Source organism: Neovison vison, chromosome 4, assembly GCF_020171115.1.
Source record: "Neovison vison isolate M4711 chromosome 4, ASM_NN_V1, whole genome shotgun sequence".
NCBI lineage: Eukaryota > Metazoa > Chordata > Mammalia > Carnivora > Mustelidae > Neogale > Neogale vison.
Window position 1 is genome coordinate 42019779 of NC_058094.1, and position 21332 is coordinate 42041110.

A 21332-nucleotide genomic window follows, 5' to 3' on the forward strand; every position below is an offset into this window, starting at 1 on the left:
GCAGGCTAAAGATACTTAATTATTAAAATTTCACTTTCAGTAATACACAAAGTGAAGTTGTCTACTTGAGAATTGGACATGAATAAAATTATGGAAAATACTATAATTAACTATTTTTATATAAATCGTAAGATATAATTCTAGAATTGCTTTCAAATTTGTACTTACTTTGTCTTTTGTTTTAATGTAGGAAGTGATTATTGGCAAAGACTAATGTTTAAACTTTGTTTCATTCACAGGGAGACCTCTCCGCACACATTTCAATTAGACTTATTCTTTAACAATGTAAGCAAACCAAGTGCCCCAGTTTTCGATAGGTTGGGAAGGTATGTACCTACCAGGTAATCTCACCAGAAATGCAGGAGTTAGTAGGCAAACCTTTGTATTCTTTAGATAAAAGAGAAGGATTTATTTGACATTCTTAAAGAAATGTCAACCTCGTAGGAAGATGCTGAGTTTCTTTACAAAATAAAAATTTTAATGTGTGAAACATTAGCCATCTTTTGTTTGCTTTTTGTTGGTATATACATTTCTTATACATACCAAATTATTTGATAATAACCTTCTAACTTGGAAAAGAATTGCTTTTAAATTTCTTTAGAAGAATTGTGTAAACACATTGAGAGCTAATAATTTGTGTCTTTCACATCACACGGCTACATAATTTAAAATTCTAGTCATATTTTGTAAAGTGGGAGAATTTTGTTAACAGAAACCCCCATGTTGGATTATCTGATACATGCTTGGTATTATTAAAACCAGTTGTTTTAATATCTGCAAAATAATTGACCATTAAATGAGTTTACTTAGAACTTATTTATAAAATAAAAAATTTAAAGGTGGCTTAAAAATGGAAAAATTTCTATCCTTTTCCAGGAATTAACAGTTTTTTAGGTTTTACTTGTTATTTAATTGATCCTTCACTCAGTTATTATTAACTTGTATTGGTAATTTAACTTTTTAAAGAAAAAAAACAAAGGGAACCTAGATAATCTGAAGCAGCTAATTTTTAATATTATAGAATGTTTTTCTTATGTCAGTACCTACTTGGTAAAAATAAGTACTTTTCTTTATTTGTTCCCATTATACAATTTTGGAAGGCTATACGGCTACTTTGGCTAAATACTGGAATTACCTGGGATACATTTTTTTTTTTTTCTTTTAAACCTGGGATGCTTTTTTAAAGAAAGTATTGACACCTATGCCTGTCCCAAACCAGTTAAATTGGAATCTCTGGGGAGTTTGTTTTATACTTGATTACGTTTTGGGGGGTATAATTTAAACCTAAAACAATAATCTAGCATTTGGTTTTATTAAAATATAAAGGTTTAGAAAGACTTCTTCATGAACTGTGGTATTCAGTGTTTGAGCCTATATATTTATTTCTACTCTTTTGGCAGCCTGGAATATGATGAGAATACTTCTATCATCTTTAGACCCAACTCAAAGGTAATTGCAGAAGTCAATTTTCATCTTGTTCCTACTGTTTGTTTTCACTTTCATTGAAAGTTTTGATCTAAATGAACCAGTGATGCAGAATATTGGCCTATTTGGTTCTAGTGCTGTAAGATAACATCATTTCTTGTCTGATTCCTCTTGTGTCTAGAAGCTATTTTAAAATGGAGCAAAGACAATGTAATGTTATTGCCTACCCATAAAGCTCTTTCTTCCTCTAATTCTAAGGTGAGTCAGGAAGAGGCCAGCATTTGTGCTTTCCCTTCTTTCCTTTAGGTAAGCAAGTTAGGAAGATAACAGGAAGGTAAATTGTTATTAGACACCATTGTGCCTTAGGTTTCTTAACAAATACATATTTTATACCTCTTCCTTTCATATCAGAAGTATGCCTTGTTTCTTGATATACAAAATGCCATTTTGGAAGCATCTGGAAGAGCTAGATCATGGGCAATCAAATATGTAAAAATAATTGTGATCTTATATGGGGGCTACTCAGCCTTTTTTTTTTTTTTTTTTTTGGTGGGGAGGTGTTATTTAATCCTATGCAGCCTGTTTAGACTAAAAATTCTCTTCCTTATCTCTTTATTTGTCTTCCATTGGGGCTTCTGTTTAGAATCTGTTGATCCCTGGGCATTGTCTTTGAGCCTTTCTTCTGGCCCCGAGCTTTCCTTTACCTGGAGTTTGCTAGAGTTAGCAAGGAAAATAATCATTTCTTTCTTCCTTATTATGCCTTTAGAAGGGGCCCCAGTACTACTTATTACTTCATCTTAACTTTACATGGTAGAGTGGAAAGAACTCAGAACAGGGACTTTGGTTTCTAGTTCAGTTTCTTCTACTGACATTCTCATTTTCTTACCTGTGGATAATACTCACTATGGCTACCTGTCATAGTCATTGTGAGAATATGGCAATTAATGTAGATAAGTATTGAAAAATAAAAGAAAATACTGAGGATTGATGGTATTGATAAAGTCTTTGATCTTTTTAGGAGAAAGTTTCTTTGCAAAAACACTTTGTTTAATACTTCTGGTTACCCAGAAGTAGTTTTTAAGTAATTTAAGTTGGGCATGTGAAAAGAATGCTATAGAATTTTATGGACTTTATAATTCTTCAGACTGGGCACAATTTGTGCTTCTGTGCACTTCCATGACTTCTTTAACTATTGGGGTTTAATTTATTAATTGGCAGTAAGTCCCACTTAATTTTGTTCTCATTTCTATTCTCATGATTGAGAATCTGGTTATGCTTTTTGAACAGAGTTGACATATGGTATCGGGGGAGATGTAGTCTTGAGACAGGTTTTTGTATAGCAAGTCTAGAGGGCCATATCAAAACTATGCCTCTGGGTAAATTTCCACCAGTATTGATCTTTGCAGTTTCAGCATACTTTTAAAGACTTCAGTTTAACCACAAAGTAGTTTGAGATCAGTTTACTTTTGGCATATTAAAACATTAACTTGAAAGATACTTTCCTCCCAACAAATTAGGTGAATACCGATGGTTTGGTGTTAAGAGGCTGGTATAATTGTCTTACACTGGCAATATATGGATCAGTGGATAGAGTGATAAGTCATGACAGAGATTCTCCACCTCCACCGCCACCACCTCCGCCTCCTCCCCAGCCACAGCCAAGTTTGAAAAGGAATCCAAAACATGGTGAGAATTTTAAATTTGTCTTTGTCAGTGACACTTACGTTTTTTATAGTAGGAAAAGGTAATTCAACTAGCTCTTTTACCCTTTGAACCTTCCTTAAAACTTGAGAAAATAGCATTGTCAGTCTATAGGAGTTTCTTTTTATGTTGAAGTGGTTACATTTTATTTTCTTCCTCTAGCTTCCTAGAATGCTTTTTGAATTAACCTGAGGTTTTTAAAATTTAAGACATGTAAATGTAACCCAGTGGTTACTTGTGGTTTAATATTGAAATTATCACCAAAGGAATTAAGGAATAGGGAGTAATTTTGGTATATATTCTTAGAATACTCGTCTTGATTTTTTTTTTCCTAGGTGTGCATTTTAGGTTTGGTTAGATGTCTAAATACAGATTTTTCCCCATTTTTGAGAACTTTTGCTCATTAACTGGAGACAAGAAAAGTATCTCTATTAAATTTCAGTGGCTTTCCTTCTATAAAGCAGGCAGCTGGACTTCTGCATCTTTTCTCCTTATTCCAGTATTATTCACCGTACACTGTTGAAATAAGGAGATTCAGGAATACATTTTGAAATTATAACTGAGGTCACTAGGGGGGAGTCTTTTGCTTTACAATGAACATTTTATGAGCCAATAAAATGACCTCCTCTTAAGCATGATTTAATAGTGTGATATGAGCTCTTTGTCTCTGATAGTCATATGCTGTATTTTCTTCTCCTTGCTTTTCTTTCTTAAAGATTAATTTATTTTAGAGAGGGGAGAGGGCAGAGAGGGAGAAAGAATTTTTTTAAAATTTAAATTTAGTTAATTAACATATATTATTGGTATCTGAGGTAGAGGTCAGTGATTCATTAGTACGTATATAATACCCAGTGTTCATTACATTACGTGCCCTCCTTAATGCCTGTCACTTAGTTACCCCATCCTCCCACCTGCCTGCCCTCTAGCAACCCTCATTTTGTTTCCTATGATTAAGAGTCTCTTATGGTTTGTCTCAGAGGGAGAAAGAATCTTAAGCAGCCTGTCCCGAGCACAGAATCCCATGAGGGCTCCATTCTAGGACTCTGAGATCAGGACCTGAGCCAAAACTAAGAGTTGATTGCTCAGCTGACTTCACCACCCAGGTGTCCCTTTCATCTCTTTTCTTAAATCTTACCTATTCAGTGAAGTTAATCTTTCACTTTTCTTCTTTAAAGACTTAGCATTTTAGAGAGAAAGAGAGTAAGAACATGGGGCTGAGGGTGGGGTAGGGAGAAGGGCAGAGAGAGAATACCAAGCAAACTCCTGCTGAGAGCATGGAGCCTTCCTTACGACATGGGGCTTGTTCTCATGACCCATAAGATCATGACATGAGTGGAAACCAAGAGTCAGATGCTCAATTGACTGAGCCACCCAGACGCCCCATCACTTTTTCTTTTAAGACTTCAGTTTTCTGTGCTCCTTTGTCTTTTTTTTTTTTTAACCAGACTTTGAGCTCCTTGTGGACTGAGAGTATGTTATACTTGAGGTCATGTTTCTAGTCTTATCACATCCGTCTTAATCACAGTGCCTGACATATATAGTGGCTACTTAGAATTTTTGTTTAATTTACTGACTTGTTTTAAAATTGACACTTGTGGGGCACCTGGGTGGCTCACTGGGTTAAGCCTCTGCCTTCGGCTCAGGTCATGATCCCAGGGTCCTGGGGTTGAGCCCCACATTGGGCTCTCTGCTCAGGAGGGAGCCTGCTTCTCTTCCTTTCTCTCTGCCTACTTCTCTGCCTGCTTGTGATTTCTGCCTGTCAAATAAATAAATAAAATCTTTAAAAAAAATAAAATTGATACTTGTTCTCATATATTTTCTGTATATGAATGTAAGTATGTGTTTAGTTTTTTATTTTGAAATAATTATAGATTCATAGGAGGTTGCAAAGAACTGCATGAGGAGGTCCTATGCAGTCTTTTCCCAGGTTCCCCCACAGATAACATCTTTTACAAGTGTAGAACAATATCAAAACAAATTTCTCTATAGAGCTCGTTCACATTTCACCAATTGTGTGTGTGTGTGTGTGTGTGTGTGTGTAGCTATATACAGCTTTATGTTTTGTATAGCTTTTCATAACCACCACTACAATCAAGATACTTGATTGTACCATCAAATTATTCTGGTGTTATTCTTTAATAGCTATCTGCATGCCACCCATCCCTAACCTTTGGCACTAATCTATTCTCCAACTCTGTAATTTTATTATTTCATGAATATTACATTAATGGAGTCATGCAGTAGGTATCTTTTTGAGATTGGCTTTTCCCAATCTGCATAATTTCTTTGAAGTTCATCCACTTTTTTATGTGTGTCAATAGTTCATTGTTTTTTGTTGCTGAATAGTATTACATTAGTATGGATATATCAAAGTTTAACCACTGAAGGGCACTTAAGTAGTTTCCAGTTTTTGACTTTTGCAAATAAAGCTGTTACGAACAGCTTTTTGTGTACATCTTCCTGAGGAAAATAAGTCTTCATTTCTCTGTGATAATGCCCAAGAGTATATTTTAGTATGTGGGCAGTCAGAAATTCCAACTTTTGTAATATAAATTAATTAGTAAAATTTGTTAGATGTTGGGAAGGAAAAGTTTATCACTAAATTCTGAAGATGAAAAATTCAAATGATTAACAGCATTTTTGTCATACATTCATTTCACTTCATTTTAATAATTTGAAAGTTCTATTTCTATCTCTACTAAAACTAGCTGATGGGGAGAAAGAAGATCAGTTTAATGGAAGCCCCCCAAGACCACAGCCAAGGGGACCAAGAACTCCTCCAGGACCACCTCCACCTGATGATGATGAAGATGATCCCATACCTTTGCCAGGTATGAATAAAATCAGTGCCCCCCACACCTTGATTAGTGTTACAGTGCTTTTTGATTAAAGGAAAAAAGTAGATATAGGTAATCAAATTGTAATGAATGCCCCCAACCCTTTTCCTGCGCAGTATTTCCTTATGTTTTTCTGTTGGCAGGTGAACTTATTTTAAAAATCGGTTCATTTATTTGAACCTGTACCAACATTGCTTTGAAAATAAAGTGCTGTAGTAATATTTACAGAAGAGTACCAGTTAAAAATAAGCAGTATGTATTGGAAGAGTTAATAACCTGTATAATTAATGGCTGAAAAGAAAAAGATTAGTTTCTAGTGTTAGAACATAAAATAGTGTACTTTATTAATTCTCACTGTATAAAATTAAGCAATACATACTCCTAATATTTTTAGAAGGAGGTAATTCTGCCACTTTTTAAAAAACGGTATTTTTTGGGACGCCTGGGTGGCTCAGTGGGTTAAGCCACTGCCTTTGGCTCAGGTCATGATCCCGGGGTTCTGGGATCGAGTCCCACATCGGGCTCCTTGCTCGGCAGGGAGCCTGCTTCTCCCTCTGCCTCTGCCTGCCTCTCTGTCTGCCTGTGCTCACTTGCTCTCTCTCCCTCTGTCTCTGACAAATAAATAAATAAATAAAATCTTTAAAAAAAAAAGGGGGTATTTTTTTTTTAAAAGGGTATAGATGAGCTAAATCATCCAAAATGGCATTAAGTGGCTGCAGTATCCAGTTTGCTACCTCATGTTATTTAAACCATTAAAATAATCTGTCTCTTAAATCTCATTTTTTCAGTGTCTGGTGATAAGGAAGAGGATGCTTCTCATAGAGAAGATTACTTTGAACCCATTTCTCCTGATCGGAATTCTGTTCCCCAGGAAGGGCAGTATTCTGATGAAGGAGAGGTAGAAGAAGAACAGCAAGAAGGAGAAGATGATGAAGATGATGTGGATGTAGAGGAAGAAGAGGATGACGATGAGGATGATCGCCATACGGTAGACAGTATCCCTGAGGAAGAAGAAGATGATGAAGAGGAAGATGGTGAAGAGGATGAAGAAGGTGAAGGTGGGTTATATTTATTAGGACTTTTTGGTTTTATGTACAAGGAATTGACTGATGTAGATATAGCTTTGAGCAATGCAGGAGAATTTAGAGCAAAGGTAAATGGCTTTCAAGAAACTCAAAGGATAGAATGTAGCTGGGCCTCAGGATTTGACTATTTATGTTTTATGTTTCACTTTTTTCTCTGTCAGCTAACTGTCATTTCCCTGTTCACCCCACAGGTTTAATCTCCTCTTTTTAACCAACTAGCCTGAACTTTCTGGTTGTAGCTCAGTCTTACTTGCATTTTCCTGGAAGAAAGATTGTTTGACTTGCTAAAATATCGGTTGCCCCTTGGTACCATAAGTTTTGGCCAGGGAAGCAAGATCACATTGCTAATACCTGATGATTAGAGATTTGGTGGGCTATTTTCAGAGTAAGGCGTGGTGTTGTAAGCTGGATGGAATTCCTAAAGATATCTGCCACCTAGATATTTTAGCAAAATGCTACATTTTTAGAAGTTCAGGGGGAAAGAATGTCAACTATACAGGTTGTATGACAGCATGATGCTGTCCTTTGACTAGGCTTAATTTTTCCTTTTAAAGCAAGAAGTGAGATATTCAAGCCAATTGACTCTTACTTTGTCTAAGAAATAGCATGTAATATTAAAGCATTTATGTAAAATGACATACTCCATATAGCATATGGGTGCTTGCCCATTGAAAAGCTTAAAAGAAACTGCCTTGTTTTTTTCTAAAATAGTGAAGATGAGGGTGATTCTGCATGAAATTAGATTTTAGTATCACAGGGGCCCTTTACAGAATAGGAATAGTTAGGTTAGTGATAATTTTTTAGCTTCTATTCCCAGATTAGCAAATAATATTTTTTATATTTATTGTATTTGACTGGCAAATAGTAGCTAGATTTCAGGCAAGCTGTTTTCTTTAACCCACTGAGCCACCCAGCCGCCCCGGGCAGGCTGTTTTCTTAATCATTTTTGTAGAAAGGTGAGACAAAGAGACTAGTAAATTTAGTTTTTAGTGGAAGATAATTGGCCTATATCAGAGTTAGGCCTCTGTAAGCCCGTATCTTTTCAGATATGATGAGTATATGGCTAAGGCTAACTTGTTTTGAGCAAAAGAAGTCAAAAGATGGCTGATGCTGGAGGAATACTCTAGAAACATTTCCTTTTTTTACATAGACTGTTACTACTCATGCCAGCTTCCCCACAGCCAGGCAATAGCAATGTTAAAAAGTAAAACCAGGTTTTCTCTCTAATTTTGGTTTTTAATTAGAGAAAAAGGTTGCACCTGTATAATGATAAGAAAGCTTTGTTTTGGCCCAGCCAAGCATTTTTAGTGAACAACTTTTCCATAAAAATAAAATACAGACCTAGGAAACTGTGTTATAGGTAAATGAAGAGAAGTAAAAATTCAGGAATATGAAATTAATGTTAAAAAAACTTAAAATGTTTTCATTGAAAATACTTGGTTTGGTTTTGGCATTATTAGTTAAATTTAATAGTCTTTCCCATCAATTTTTTTTCCATGTTAAAAATGCTTAAAAATACTCTCATGAGGGCAAGGTTAATTTCTTCCCTTTTGAAGAGGTATTTTTGTTACTTTATGACATTTCTAATTTTATTTCTGTGAGGAAAAGGTATCTGCAGCAGAGTTAGTTGTAAAGTTGAACAGATAGAAGACTTTGATTATGAAGTTTCTCATTAATTATTTTATTAGAAATTACAGGATGTTGATAATTGTTGATAAGGTATTGGGGCAGAAATTAATTTTGTTAAAAAATCATTAATTTTTATATTTTTGCCATATTATTAAATAAAAATTTTTTAATTAGATTTTTGGCTTTATACAACAGTGATGTAATATTTAAATATCATTTGAACTGATTTTCAGGGGATGATGGCTATGAACAAATTTCCAGTGATGAAGATGGAATTGCTGACCTGGAACGTGAAACCTTTAAGTATCCGAATTTTGATGTTGAATACACTCCTGAAGACTTAGCTTCAGTTCCTCCTATGACATATGATCCATATGACAGGGAGCTTGTACCACTCTTATACTTCAGCTGTCCCTACAAGACTTCTTTTGAAATTGAAATCAGTAGAATGAAAGATCAAGGTCCAGATAAAGAAAATTCAGGGGCAGTGGAAGCTTCAGTGAAGTTAACTGAACTATTAGATTTGTATCAGGAAGATAGAGGTGCAAAATGGGTAACAGCTTTAGAAGAAATTCCAAGTTTAATAATAAAAGGATTAAGTTATTTGCAGTTGAAAAACACAAAACAGGACTCCCTTGGCCAGTTGGTCGACTGGACCATGCAAGCTTTAAATTTACAGGTAGCTCTTCGCCAGCCCATTGCCTTAAATGTCCGACAACTCAAAGCTGGGACCAAATTAGTGTCCTCACTAGCAGAATGTGGGTCTCAAGGAGTCGTGGGATTGCTACAAGCAGGAGTAATCAATGGATTATTTGAGCTTCTGTTTGCTGATCATGTCTCATCTTCCCTTAAGTTAAATGCTTTTAAAGCTTTGGACAGTGTCATTAGTATGATGGAAGGAATGGAAGCTTTTTTAAGAGGTAGGCAGAATGAAAAAAGTGGCTATCAAAAACTCCTGGAGCTCATACTTTTAGATCAGACTGTGAGAGTTGTCACTGCTGGTTCGGCTATTCTTCAGAAGTGCCATTTCTATGAAATCTTGTCAGAGATTAAAAGACTTGGTGACCATTTAGCAGAGAAGACTTCATCTGTTCCAAACCACAGTGAACCTGATCATGACACAGATACTGGACTTGAGAGAACAAACCCAGAATATGAAAATGAGGTAGAGGCTTCAATGGATATGGATCTTTTGGAATCCTCAAATATAAGTGAAGGGGAAATAGAAAAGCTTATTAATCTCCTAGAAGAAATTTTCCATTTAATGGAAACTGCACCTCACACAATGATCCAGCCACCTGTTAAGTCTTTCCCAACAATGGCACGTATTACTGGACCTCCAGAAAGGGATGATCCATACCCTGTTCTCTTCAGGTAAGACATTTTTCATTTGGGAAAACACACTTCACAGATCACTGCAGGCAGTTTTATGTGGTTGATTTTTTTTTTTTTTTTTTAATTTGTAAGCAGTGCATATCTGTGTAAGGATATTCTGTATTTCAAAGTAGGTTGTAGTGAAATGAGAAGTATACTATTGTGGGAGAGCTATATTTTATTAGCACTTAAAGTAGTAAAAGCATTTTAAGCTAAAGATAGGGATCATCAAAGTCAACAACACTGCTTGGATAAGCTTGTCTATGAGCAAGAATAAATGAGGAACTGTCAAGTTGTTTCTGGGAAGGTGGTGTGGTACAAGATGATGGCCCAGGAGAGAGAGCTTTTCTGTGTGAACCTGTTTGTATTTTATCTCTCTTAACATTGCAAGTTAAACTTATATTTTACTAATTTAATTTTACAGACCTGGTTAAATATCTTTTAAGTTTCAGTTACCACTTATTTATGATCTCTAATTCTGTTGTTGTTAAGTGGGCCCTATGCTCATTGTGGGGCTTGAACTCACATCTGTGAGATCAAGAGTTGTATGCTCTACCAACTGAGCCAGCCAAATGCCCCTATCTAACTCTGTTTGTTGATAGAGTTTTGCCATTATTAAGATCAGTGTCCACAGTAGATTTTTAAATTTTGTTTTAATTTTTGATACTTTTTTTTTGTGTTTTGCCTGTTAATAATTTTCTAGCTAATGGGAAAAATGGCATTTTTAATATGTTATTCCTTATTTCTGTGATTGATTTTTTGCCTTGATTTGGAGCATACTGCATTAACAGAAAATAGAGTGCTTGTTCATAAAATCTATATCTATTCATTCCTGTTTTTAACTGAACTGTTAGATCTTGCCTTAGTTTGAGTTCTTTTAAGAATAGAAGATGATGGGGCGCCTGGGTGGCTCAGTGGTTTAAGCCTCTGCCTTCAGCTCAGGTCATGATCTCAGGGTCCTGGGATCGAGCCCCACATCGGGCTCTCTGCTTAGCAGGGAGCCTGCTTCCCCCTCTCTCTCTGCCTGCCTCTCTGCCTACTTGTGATCTCTCTCTGTCTATCAAATAAATAAATAAAAATTAAAAAAAAAAAAAAAAAGAATAGAAGATGATAATGTTAGAGCATGGTCTGGTTGGAGATGACATCAAGAGTACAAGTGTGGGGGTTTGGTTTTGAACAGAAGAAAAGAAATCTTTTGTGTGTACAAATATAGATACATTTATAATATGGAGACCGTAAAGGAACCAAGGCACTTTGCACTGATCACTTCATTTTAAGTATGGTAAGAGGTGAGGTCAGACACTGAGGATAAATTAGGGTAGTGACTCTAAGGAGGGGAGTAATGCTTTCAGTCTCTGAAGGGTAACTGGTAATTAAAGGCTTATTAAATATTATTTTCTCCTCTGTAACTGGAGAAGGTACATTGAGTTATCAGTCTTGAGGAAGTAAAGGGCCTTGAATGCTGTGCTAAGGAATTTGGATTTTGTTTTTATTTATTTATTTTTATTTTATTTTTTATCCTTTTAAAATACATTTTATTTATTTATTTATTTGCCAGAAAGAGAGAAGGAGAGAACACAAGCAGGATGAGTGGCAGGCAGAGGGAGAGGGAGACGCAGGCGTCCTGCTGAACAGGGAGCCCGATGTGGGGCTCGATCCCAGGACACTGGGATCATAACCTGAGATGAAGGCACTCAACTGACTGAGTCACTCAGGCATCCCTATTTTATTTTTTTAAAGATTTTACTTATTTCCGTAGAGAGAGAGAGAGTGAGCACAAGCAGGAGGAATGGCAGGCAGAGGGAGAAGCAGACTCCCTTCTAGGCAAGGAACCTGATTGGGGACTTGATCCCAGGACCTTGAGATCATGACAGACACTTAACTGATTGAGCCATCCAGGCATCCCTGGATTTTGTTTTTAGAATATGGGAAGATCTTGACTATTTCAGTGCAGTAGATCTGATAGTATCAAAGTAGTATTCTAAGGTTACATGTTGTAAGATGTATTGCAGTGGAAAAGAAGTTGAGTTATTAAGTCGATGAGCCAGCCTAGATTGTATTGTGTTAAGTACTTACCTAATATAGTAGCATTTATAGGCAATGGTGCTAATAGTGAGAGTTTGTGAAAGAGCAGTTACTAGGACTTGGCAACTGGACCTAATAGCTAAGAGAAAGTGAGAAGGAACTAAAAATGTTTTGAGGTTTCTAGCTAGGGTAACTATTAGAACTGGGGTTTTATTGACAGAAACTGGTAAATTAGGAGGGGCAGTGAATTTTGAAAGGAGAAATAATTTTGGATTTTGGAAGGATTAGTTTGAAGTGATGATAAGGCTCTAATGCCCTCTGTGTAAGTCTCCAAGATTACTCTAAGGATTTGCCAGTGGGACTCAAAGGACTCAGTACTGTACTCATAACTGTGGTTTTTTACAGCAAAAGGATACAAGGCACAATCAGCAAAGGAAAAGGGTCCATGGGGAGAAACCTGAGGAAACCAGTCAGAGACTCCAGAGTCCTTTTCCAGTGGAGTCACATAGGACCTGTTTAATTCCCCCAGCAAAGAATGTGTGTGAAATGTTGCCTATAGAATCTCAAATCCAAGTTTATTATTGGACGATAGCCACATAGGCCCCCAATATCTACTGTGTAACAGAATCCCAGCCTCCCCGAAGGAAAGCAGGTGTTCAGTATAAACCATATTGTTTGCATAAATAGTTGAGCCATAGTCAGCATTTTTATCTGTTGGGTGATGGGAACCCTCCCTCAAATCCAAGTTCCCAGACACTAACCAAGGGCCTGTCTTGTAAGAAGGCGTTCTTAAGAATATAAGTAGTCTGAGGCCTGCAGTTTTAATTATTTTCTGAGCACTCCACAAGGTGGTTAAAGATACTCTTTGAGCATAGTAGTCATGGGTTTTTGTTTTCTTGAGGGTTCTGTTTGCCTTAATAGGCAAGAAGTTACTGGGGGATGTTTATTATTCTTAAATAGAAGCCTGAGTTTAAGGAGTAATATAAGAGGCAGTTACGTACTCTGTGATCCCCAATATAGTACATTCTGAAAAAGGCAAAATAGGAAGACAGTAAAAAGATCAGTGATTGCCATGTTTAGGGGGAGGGAGAGGAACAAATGGGTGGAGCATGATATTTTTAGGACAGTGAAAATACTCTATATCAGTAGCATTTGTGTCTGTTTTGGGGTCTTGAGTAAGCTCACACTTTTTCTGCTTAGACTGTATATGCTAAAAAATGGTTCTTGGGTCTGATAAAAGTGCTGTATATGGGATTATTAATTCTTCAAATACTAAAAATTAATAATTTGAATTTGTTTTCTCTAGAGGTACCAATTCAGATATACTGCCTATAGTAAATATGAATAAACTATTTTTTATAGTATATGTACTATATTTTTCCTAGGTGCACTAATTCAGATATACTGGTGTAACATGTGTAGAGTAGGACCATAGTGTAAAAGGAACATTTGGTAAGTCGTCTGGAAAGAAGACCCAGAATTTGAATTCATGGTTGTGTCTAGGAAGAGAAGACTTGTTAACGGTTATATGTCAAATATCTGTTGAATGTTAGCTAGAAAAAAGCCTCACAGAACTTTTACTTTTACTTGACTCAGTGGAAAGAAGACTTGCTGCCACATTATGTTTTTAGTTAAAGTAGTATATTGCTAAGGGTAAGGATTATGGTCAATAAAATTTTTACACCTCTGCTGTCTAATGAATACTGAGTAAATGAATGTTTTGCACTGACGCCTCACATATTAATTAATTTTTCTACAGGTATCTTCATAGTCATCACTTCTTGGAGTTGGTTACCTTGCTTCTGTCAATTCCAGTAACAAGTGCCCACCCTGGTGTGCTGCAGGCCACAAAAGATGTTTTAAAGTTTCTTGCACAGTCACAGAAGGGTCTTCTTTTTTTTATGTCGGAATATGAAGCCACAAATTTGTTGATCCGAGCTTTGTGTCACCTTTATGATCAAGATGAAGAGGAGGGTCTTCAGTCTGATGGTGTTATTGACGATGCATTTGCCTTGTGGCTACAGGACTCAACACAGACATTACAGTGTATTACAGAACTGTTCAGCCATTTTCAGCGTTGCACAGCCAGTGAAGAAACTGACCATTCAGATCTCCTGGGAACCCTTCACAATCTTTATTTGATTACTTTTAATCCTGTGGGAAGATCAGCTGTTGGCCATGTTTTCAGTCTTGAGAAAAATCTCCAAAGTCTTATTACTCTGATGGAGTACTATTCCAAAGAAGCCTTAGGGTAATTTTCTTTTTACTCCTTAAATTTTCTTTCATACTGGAAAACTACATCAGTAAAGGGCTAGTTTCTTAAAAGATGTTGCTTTGAAAGTAAAAATTATTACATTTATTTTTTGACATAATACATAATTTGTTAATTAAGGTTTAGAATGATAGAAATTTCTAAAATACAAGATATGTCTGTAAAGCAACAAAATGGATCTTTTAGCAGCTTCTTTCAGTTTCCCCTGGATGTTGACTAGATTACAACTGTAGAACCCTTGCTAATTTGTGTGTGGGGGAATCCTAAGACACCATAATATATATTTGCAGAGTAAAGAGGACTATCTAGCTATCTTGAATTTTCCCTCATGTTTAAACTATGGTGTGACTAAATGGGGGCAGGGGATTTAGAATGCCTAGTTTTTAATAGCTGCCCGGTAGGGCAGAGAATTGATGTTTAGTGTCTGAGGAGATAAACGTGCTCTTCCTAGCTCATGTCATACAAAACAGTGACATCCAGGTAACTGGCCTCACAATAGGGTCTTGATATGACTCCTTGGGGGAACCAAGGAGGTCTTTTGGGGGAACCATGAAAGGCAGTGGCTTCCATACATAGCTCTACCTCAGCAGTTTTAAGGTAGAAGACAGTGATGATGGCAGTAGTTTGAGTCATGACACCTACTCCTACTTATCAAGAGTGAACAAACATTTTAAAGGAGACCATTGAAGTATACTTCCGAATCTTTCATTGCTAATGAAGTATACTTGTTAATATTTCATTTTTCTTCTGAGCTTAAAAGAATTTCACTTTGCATTGTGATGCCTATGCTTCATTTATATACTATTAAGTAGTGTTTTCAACTGAATTGGAGGTGTTTCTTGTCTTCAGGGAGTTAGTCATGTTTCATTGTAAAATTCCTTGGTTTTTCTCTTGAAAGCCAAATAGAAAAAAATGTTTAAACTGTTCCTGGAAAAATTGTTTTCATACCAAAAACTTTAAAACCTTATTTTGTTTCAGTGATTCCAAGTCTAAGAAGTCAGTAGCTTATAATTATGCATGCATACTTATTTTGGTGGTGGTTCAGTCTTCCAGTGATGTCCAAATGCTAGAACAGCATGCAGCATCTCTCTTGAAGCTTTGTAAAGCAGATGAAAATAATGCTAAATTACAAGGTATGGTACTTGAAGTTATTTAAGCATTTATGATATGTGAAGGGAAAAAAGCCTTTGAACATAAAAATTCTGAATACAATTTAGAAATCCATTTGTCATTGATTAACATATATATGCTATCGTCAAAAGTGAAGGATAATGAATATGAACATTATTTTCTAAAGTATATAAATATAAATCTATGTTGAATGAAGTTTATGGCAAACCTTATATTAGTAGTCATGAAGAATTGAAGGTATCTAATCACAGTTTTTTAAATTTTGTTTTGGTTTTTTTCTAACCTTACTAAGTAAAAAATTTGATAACATTGAGTGAATATTGTAAATAGTGTGTGGACTTTTTTCTTTTCTTTTTTTTATTTTTCTGGGAGAGCCTGTAGGTGGGGAGGGGTGGTGGGAGAGAGACAGAAGAAGAGGGAGAGAATCTTTCTATTTTTTTTTATTATTTATTTATTTATCTGACAGAGATCACAAGTAGGCAGAGAGGCAGGCAGAGAGAGAGGAAGGGTAGCAGGCTCCCTGCTGAGCAGAGAGCCTGATGTGAGTCTCAGTCCCAGGACCCTGAGATCATGACCTGAGCCAAAGGCAGAGGCTTTAACCCACTGAGCCACCCAGGCGCCCCGAGGGAAAGAATCTTGAGCAGAGTCCCACTAAGTGCAGAGCTGGAGGGAGAGGCTCGATTTCATAACCCTGAGATCCTGACTGAGCCAAAATCAAGAGTTGAATGCTTAACTGACTGAGCCACTCAGGTGCCCCTGACTTTTTTCTTTTTAATCTTAAATTTTATGTGTGATACCACCAGTAAAAGTATGAGTTAAACTCAACCTCTCATGAAGGAAATAGGTTTTTTTCCCTGTAGTGTGCCTTTATAAAAGGAGGGCACACAGCATCTTCAAAGATATCAATTCTTTACTACTTATTCTGGGTGATGGGTACACATAATTGTTTTATTATTTTTCTTGTATCTTTCAGTGGGGCAATATATGCTGTATATATGAGTTAATTTAAAAACACACTTGAAAAATACTCAGACATACATAGTTGTAATAATCCTCATGGAGAACTGTAGAACCGAGGAGAGACATGACTATTATATTTCAGTTTCCTTTAGTTATTCCTGAAAAGTGTCAGGAACTGGCATATCACTTTTTTTTTTTTTTTTTAAGATTTTATTTTTTTGACAGTGGGAGACACAGCAAGAGAGGGAACACAAGCAGCGGGAGTGGGAGAGGGAGAAGCAGGCTTCCCGCCGAGCAGGAACCCTGATGCGGGCCTCTATCCCAGGACCCTGGGATCATGACCTGAGCTGAAGGCACCCAGGCACCCGAGGCATATCACTTTTTCTTTTTTTAATTTTAAGACTTTATTTATTTATTTATTTGAGAGAGAGAGAGAGAGCATGAGAGAGGAGAAGGTCAGAGGGAGAAGCAGATTCCCCGCAGAGCTGGGAGCCTGATGTGGGACTTGATTCTGGGACTCCAAGATCATGACCTGAGCCGAAGGCAGTGGCTTAACCAACTGAGCTACCCAGGCGCCCAGCATATCACTTTTTTACATTAGAATGCTTTTCTTAAAATAGTTTTGGTAATAGGGGAGCCTGGGTGGCTCAGTGGTTAAGCCGCTGCCTTTGGCTCAGGTCATGATCCCAGGGTCCTGGGATCGAGTCCCGCATCGGGCTCTCTGCTCAGCAGGGAGCCTGCTTCCCTCTCTCTCTCTCTCTCTCTCTGCCTGCCTCTCTGTCTACTTGTAATCTCTCTCTGTCAAATAAATAAATAAATCTTTAAAAAAAATAGTTTTGGTAATAAAGTATGGGTGTTATAGCATAGCTTCTAGGAGATTTTATTTTCCTATGTTATTCCACTCAGTTTTCTTTTTTTAAAATATAGTTGGCACACAATGTACATTAGTTTCAGTTGTACAGCATAGGGATTCCACAGCTCTTTCTGAATGACATAATGATTCCACAATTATATACAGTTATGGTATGCTCACCTAAGTACAGCTACCATGTCACCATACAGTGCTGTTATACCATTGACTGTATTCCCTATGCTGTACCTTTCATCCCCAAGACTTACTCATTCTGTAAGTGGAAACCTTTACCTCCTACTCCCCTTCACCCATTTTGCTCATTCTTCCATACGCCTCCCCTCTGGCAACCACCAGTTCTTTATATATTTATGAGTCTGTTTCTGCTTTTTTTGATTGTTTGTTTTTTTCTAGTAGAGTTTTGAATTCAGTTGTGGTAAATGGTATATTTCATTGTGATTGTTTTCTAAGCAAAGTTTTGTTATTTTGGGATGATAGTGATTACTTTTAATTTTATAAAGGTAAATTAGGAAATTGGCAAAATTTAAAATTCCTGCTAAGAGAAATATCACTCGCCAACCTCCCTCTCATGCGACTGATCCTGTTAGAAATTAATACATTTTGTGCATGGTTTTTTGGGGGTGTGGGAAGTGGCGGCGGCATTAGGTAAATAAACACTTTTATTATATTAGTTTATAAGTATTCAGTTTTATACACTTTTTTTAATGTTGTAAGTTGATGGTCCTGTTTAAGCGTGAAAGCACTTAAGTGTTTAGAAACCAAGTAACTAAGAATGATCACTTCTTATTTCTAAGCCTGTAATGAAAGCCCATTTACATTTCACTTTAAGGCTTGTTTAGAGAATTAAACATAAGTTTATCCCTGTATGAAGTTTAGGTTATTGAGATCAATATGAATCTGATAATATTCTTTGGAAAAGAATACCTTTACTTCCTTTGTTATAAAGACATTTTTTAAAAAAAATATTATATTATGAATGACGTTTTTGTTTTTAAGAACTTGGCAAGTGGCTTGAACCTCTGAAAAACCTTAGATTTGAAATTAACTGCATCCCAAACCTAATTGAATATGTTAAACAGGTAAGTAAAACCTAAAAGTGCCTTGATTTTTTTTTTTTTAAGACTGTTTTATTTTAGAGAGCCTACACACATGAGCAAGAGGAGAGAGAGAGAAGCAGACTCCCCACTGCATGGGGAGCGTGGGGTAGGGCTCCATATCATGACCTAAGCTGAAACTAAGTCAGATACTTCAACAAATGAGCCACCCAGGCACCCCCTAAATTAAGTGCCTTCATCTTATGGAACTGTGTGGCTCCAAATATAGTAATATTGCATTAAATCATTTATGTAGATAATGCAGTAATTTTTTTTTAAAAGATTTATTTATTTATTTATTCATTTATTTTTTTTCAAAAAGATTTTATTTATTTATTTGACAGAGAGAGATCACAAATAGGCAGAGAGGCAGGCAGAGAGAGAGAGGAAAGCAGGCTCTCCACTCAGCAGAGAGCCCCATGCGGGACTCGATCCCAGGACCCTGGGATCATGACCCGAGCCCAAGGCAGCGGCTTAACCCACTGAGCCACCCAGGCGCCCCATTATTATTTGACAGACAGAAATCACAAGGAGGCAGAGAGGCAGGCAGAGAGAGAGGAGAAAGCAGGCTTTCCGCCGAGCAGAGAGCCCGATGTGGGACTTGATCCCACGACCCTGGGATCATGACCCGAGCCGAAGGCAGAGGCTTTAACCCACTGAGCCACCCAGGCGTCCCAATAATGCAGTAATTTTTAAGTGTACTTGATTGATTTGCTAGACTTTGTGGTACAGATTGGTATGTGCGGTAGAGTGTATGTGTGAATACACTTGCGTACAACCCTCTGTACTCTACTGCTTCCACTACCAGATCTGTCCTATTTTTTTTCTCAAATTGGAGTAATAACACATACCATTTTCATGATCTTTACAACAGCCTTTTTTTTTTTTTTAAAAGATTTTATTTATTTATTTGTCAGAGAGAGAGAGAAAGCACACAAACAGGCAGAGAGGCAGGCAGAGGTGGAGAGAGAGGCAGAGGAGAGGAAGCAGACTCCCTGCTGAGCAAGGAGCCCGATGCGGGACTCGATCCCAGAACTCTGGGATCATGACCTGAGCCGAAGGCAGTGGCTTAACCCACTGAGCCACCCAGGCATCCCTACAATATCCTTTTAAAGTTAATGCTTTGATAATTTGATGTATAATTGTATCAGTTAAACCCTAGTGAAAAAGAACTTCCTTCAGAATTTAGGTGAAAATCAACAAGAGTCAATTTTAGATAATTACAGTGGGAGCTAGTTCTAAATTTTTTTGTTGTTTATTTAAAAGATTTTATTTATTTAATAGAGAGCATAAGCTGCGGGAGGGGGGAAGGAGAAGCAGGCTCCCCTGCAGAACAGGGAGCCCAATGTGGGGCTCGATCCCAGGACCTGGGATCATGACCTGAACTGAAGGCAGTCTCTTAACCAGCTGAGCCACCCAGATGCCCCCTAGTTCTAAATTTGTTAATTTGGGATAGTCACATCTACAAATAGTCATAAAAGTTGAAAATTCTGTATCATAATAGTACATTTGAAAAATTCATGTACAATTCAAGTAATTAGTAATTTAAAAATTCATCAAAACTGTTGCATTGTTAATTAGTTTTAAAAGTTAGTGTAGCATAGGAAGAAGGACTAAAGGTGGTCATAGGTGCATACAAAATTTTAAGCTAGAGAGAATTGGACCTTGAATTATTTCCTCTTTCATTTAACAGATGAGCTGTGTGTATTTGTGTGTGTGTGTGTGTGTGTGTGTGTGTGTGTACCACATCTTGGTTTTGGAGTTGAAATGTGTATTATTAAAATAGCGACCAAGTACTCTTTGGGTTTATGTGCTTTAGAATTTTCTTTACTGACTTGTCGGCCCTTATCCTCTCTTTTTACTAATAAAATCCATCTTTCCTAAGAGTACTTTTACCTCCTGTGGTGCCATTATATTCTTCTGTGTTGCTTACTCTGTGCCTCAGATGTCATCTAGGGCTTCTCATATATTCATCTTTTATTTGGCAGAAGTACACTAGATCCTATAAATTTAGATGGTTATATGTTCAGGGTACTTGTGCATGGTCAGAAGAATGTATAAGGTGTCCAATAAAGATTATGTGCTTGGGTAAAAGTTTTTAACCAATAAAAAATTTAGCTCCCAAAATTTAAATTACATGCTGTAATTGAAGAGTTTTGATTTTTATGTAAATGATTATTGATTATAGTTAATAATAAGTGATTCTCATTCTAAGATATACCAAAAATAGTTGATCTGAGATCGAAACTTCTCACTGTGCTCCATGCTGCTTTATGTAACTTGTGGAATTGTGGAAAGACAGCAAGGAAGAAATTAGAAAAAATGTATAGGGGAAAGGAATTTTCTTATTTTTCTTTTTAAGTTTCTCCTCTGGGGGTTAGGAGCTGTAATAGTAACATTTAAAAATGTTCTTTCTTTCAAAAAAAAAAAATGTTCGTTCGTTCTTTTTTTTTTTTTCCTAAATATTTTATTTATTTATTTGAGAGAGAGAGTGTGGGGGAGAGCATAGAGGAAGAGTGAGAAGGAGAAGCAGACTCCCCACTGAGCACAGAGCCTGATGTGGGACTTGATCCCAGGACCCTGACCTGAGCCCAAGCCAGATGCTTAACCAACTGGCCACCCAGGCACCCCTAAAATGTTACTCCTTCAGAATTTTTTCAAAACCATCTGTGCCGCTCTGTGGAAACTACAAAAACAAAGAAACTTAAACAACTATTTGTTGTCAGGAAACATAGCATAGGCAGGTGCTAAGGACATAGACAACTGTATTTCTTTTTCCTTTAACCATGCCCTAACTGGTCATCACAACTAGATTCCTGTTGTGGCAGTACTTGTGTATCTGCATTCGAGTGCATGTTACGTAGTGCTAAAACATTCCCTATTGCCTCCTCAGTTTTTAAAGAGGTTTTGTATCCACAGGGTTTTGTA

At 36.7% G+C, this 21332-nt stretch overlaps 1 protein-coding gene across 1 annotated transcript in view; it reads left to right on the forward strand.

The window, feature by feature from the left end:
- VIRMA (vir like m6A methyltransferase associated) overlaps positions 1–21332 on the forward strand; it is a 58093-nt gene that overhangs the window by 14292 nt on the left and 22469 nt on the right. Inside the window, exons 3-11 of the mRNA XM_044245289.1 lie at positions 240–326; positions 1401–1449; positions 2943–3111; positions 5835–5957; positions 6752–7021; positions 8911–10051; positions 13836–14327; positions 15327–15481; positions 18307–18389. Of these exons, the coding sequence (XP_044101224.1) occupies positions 240–326; positions 1401–1449; positions 2943–3111; positions 5835–5957; positions 6752–7021; positions 8911–10051; positions 13836–14327; positions 15327–15481; positions 18307–18389 (2569 nt within the window). The remainder of the gene's footprint in view (positions 1–239; positions 327–1400; positions 1450–2942; positions 3112–5834; positions 5958–6751; positions 7022–8910; positions 10052–13835; positions 14328–15326; positions 15482–18306; positions 18390–21332) is intronic.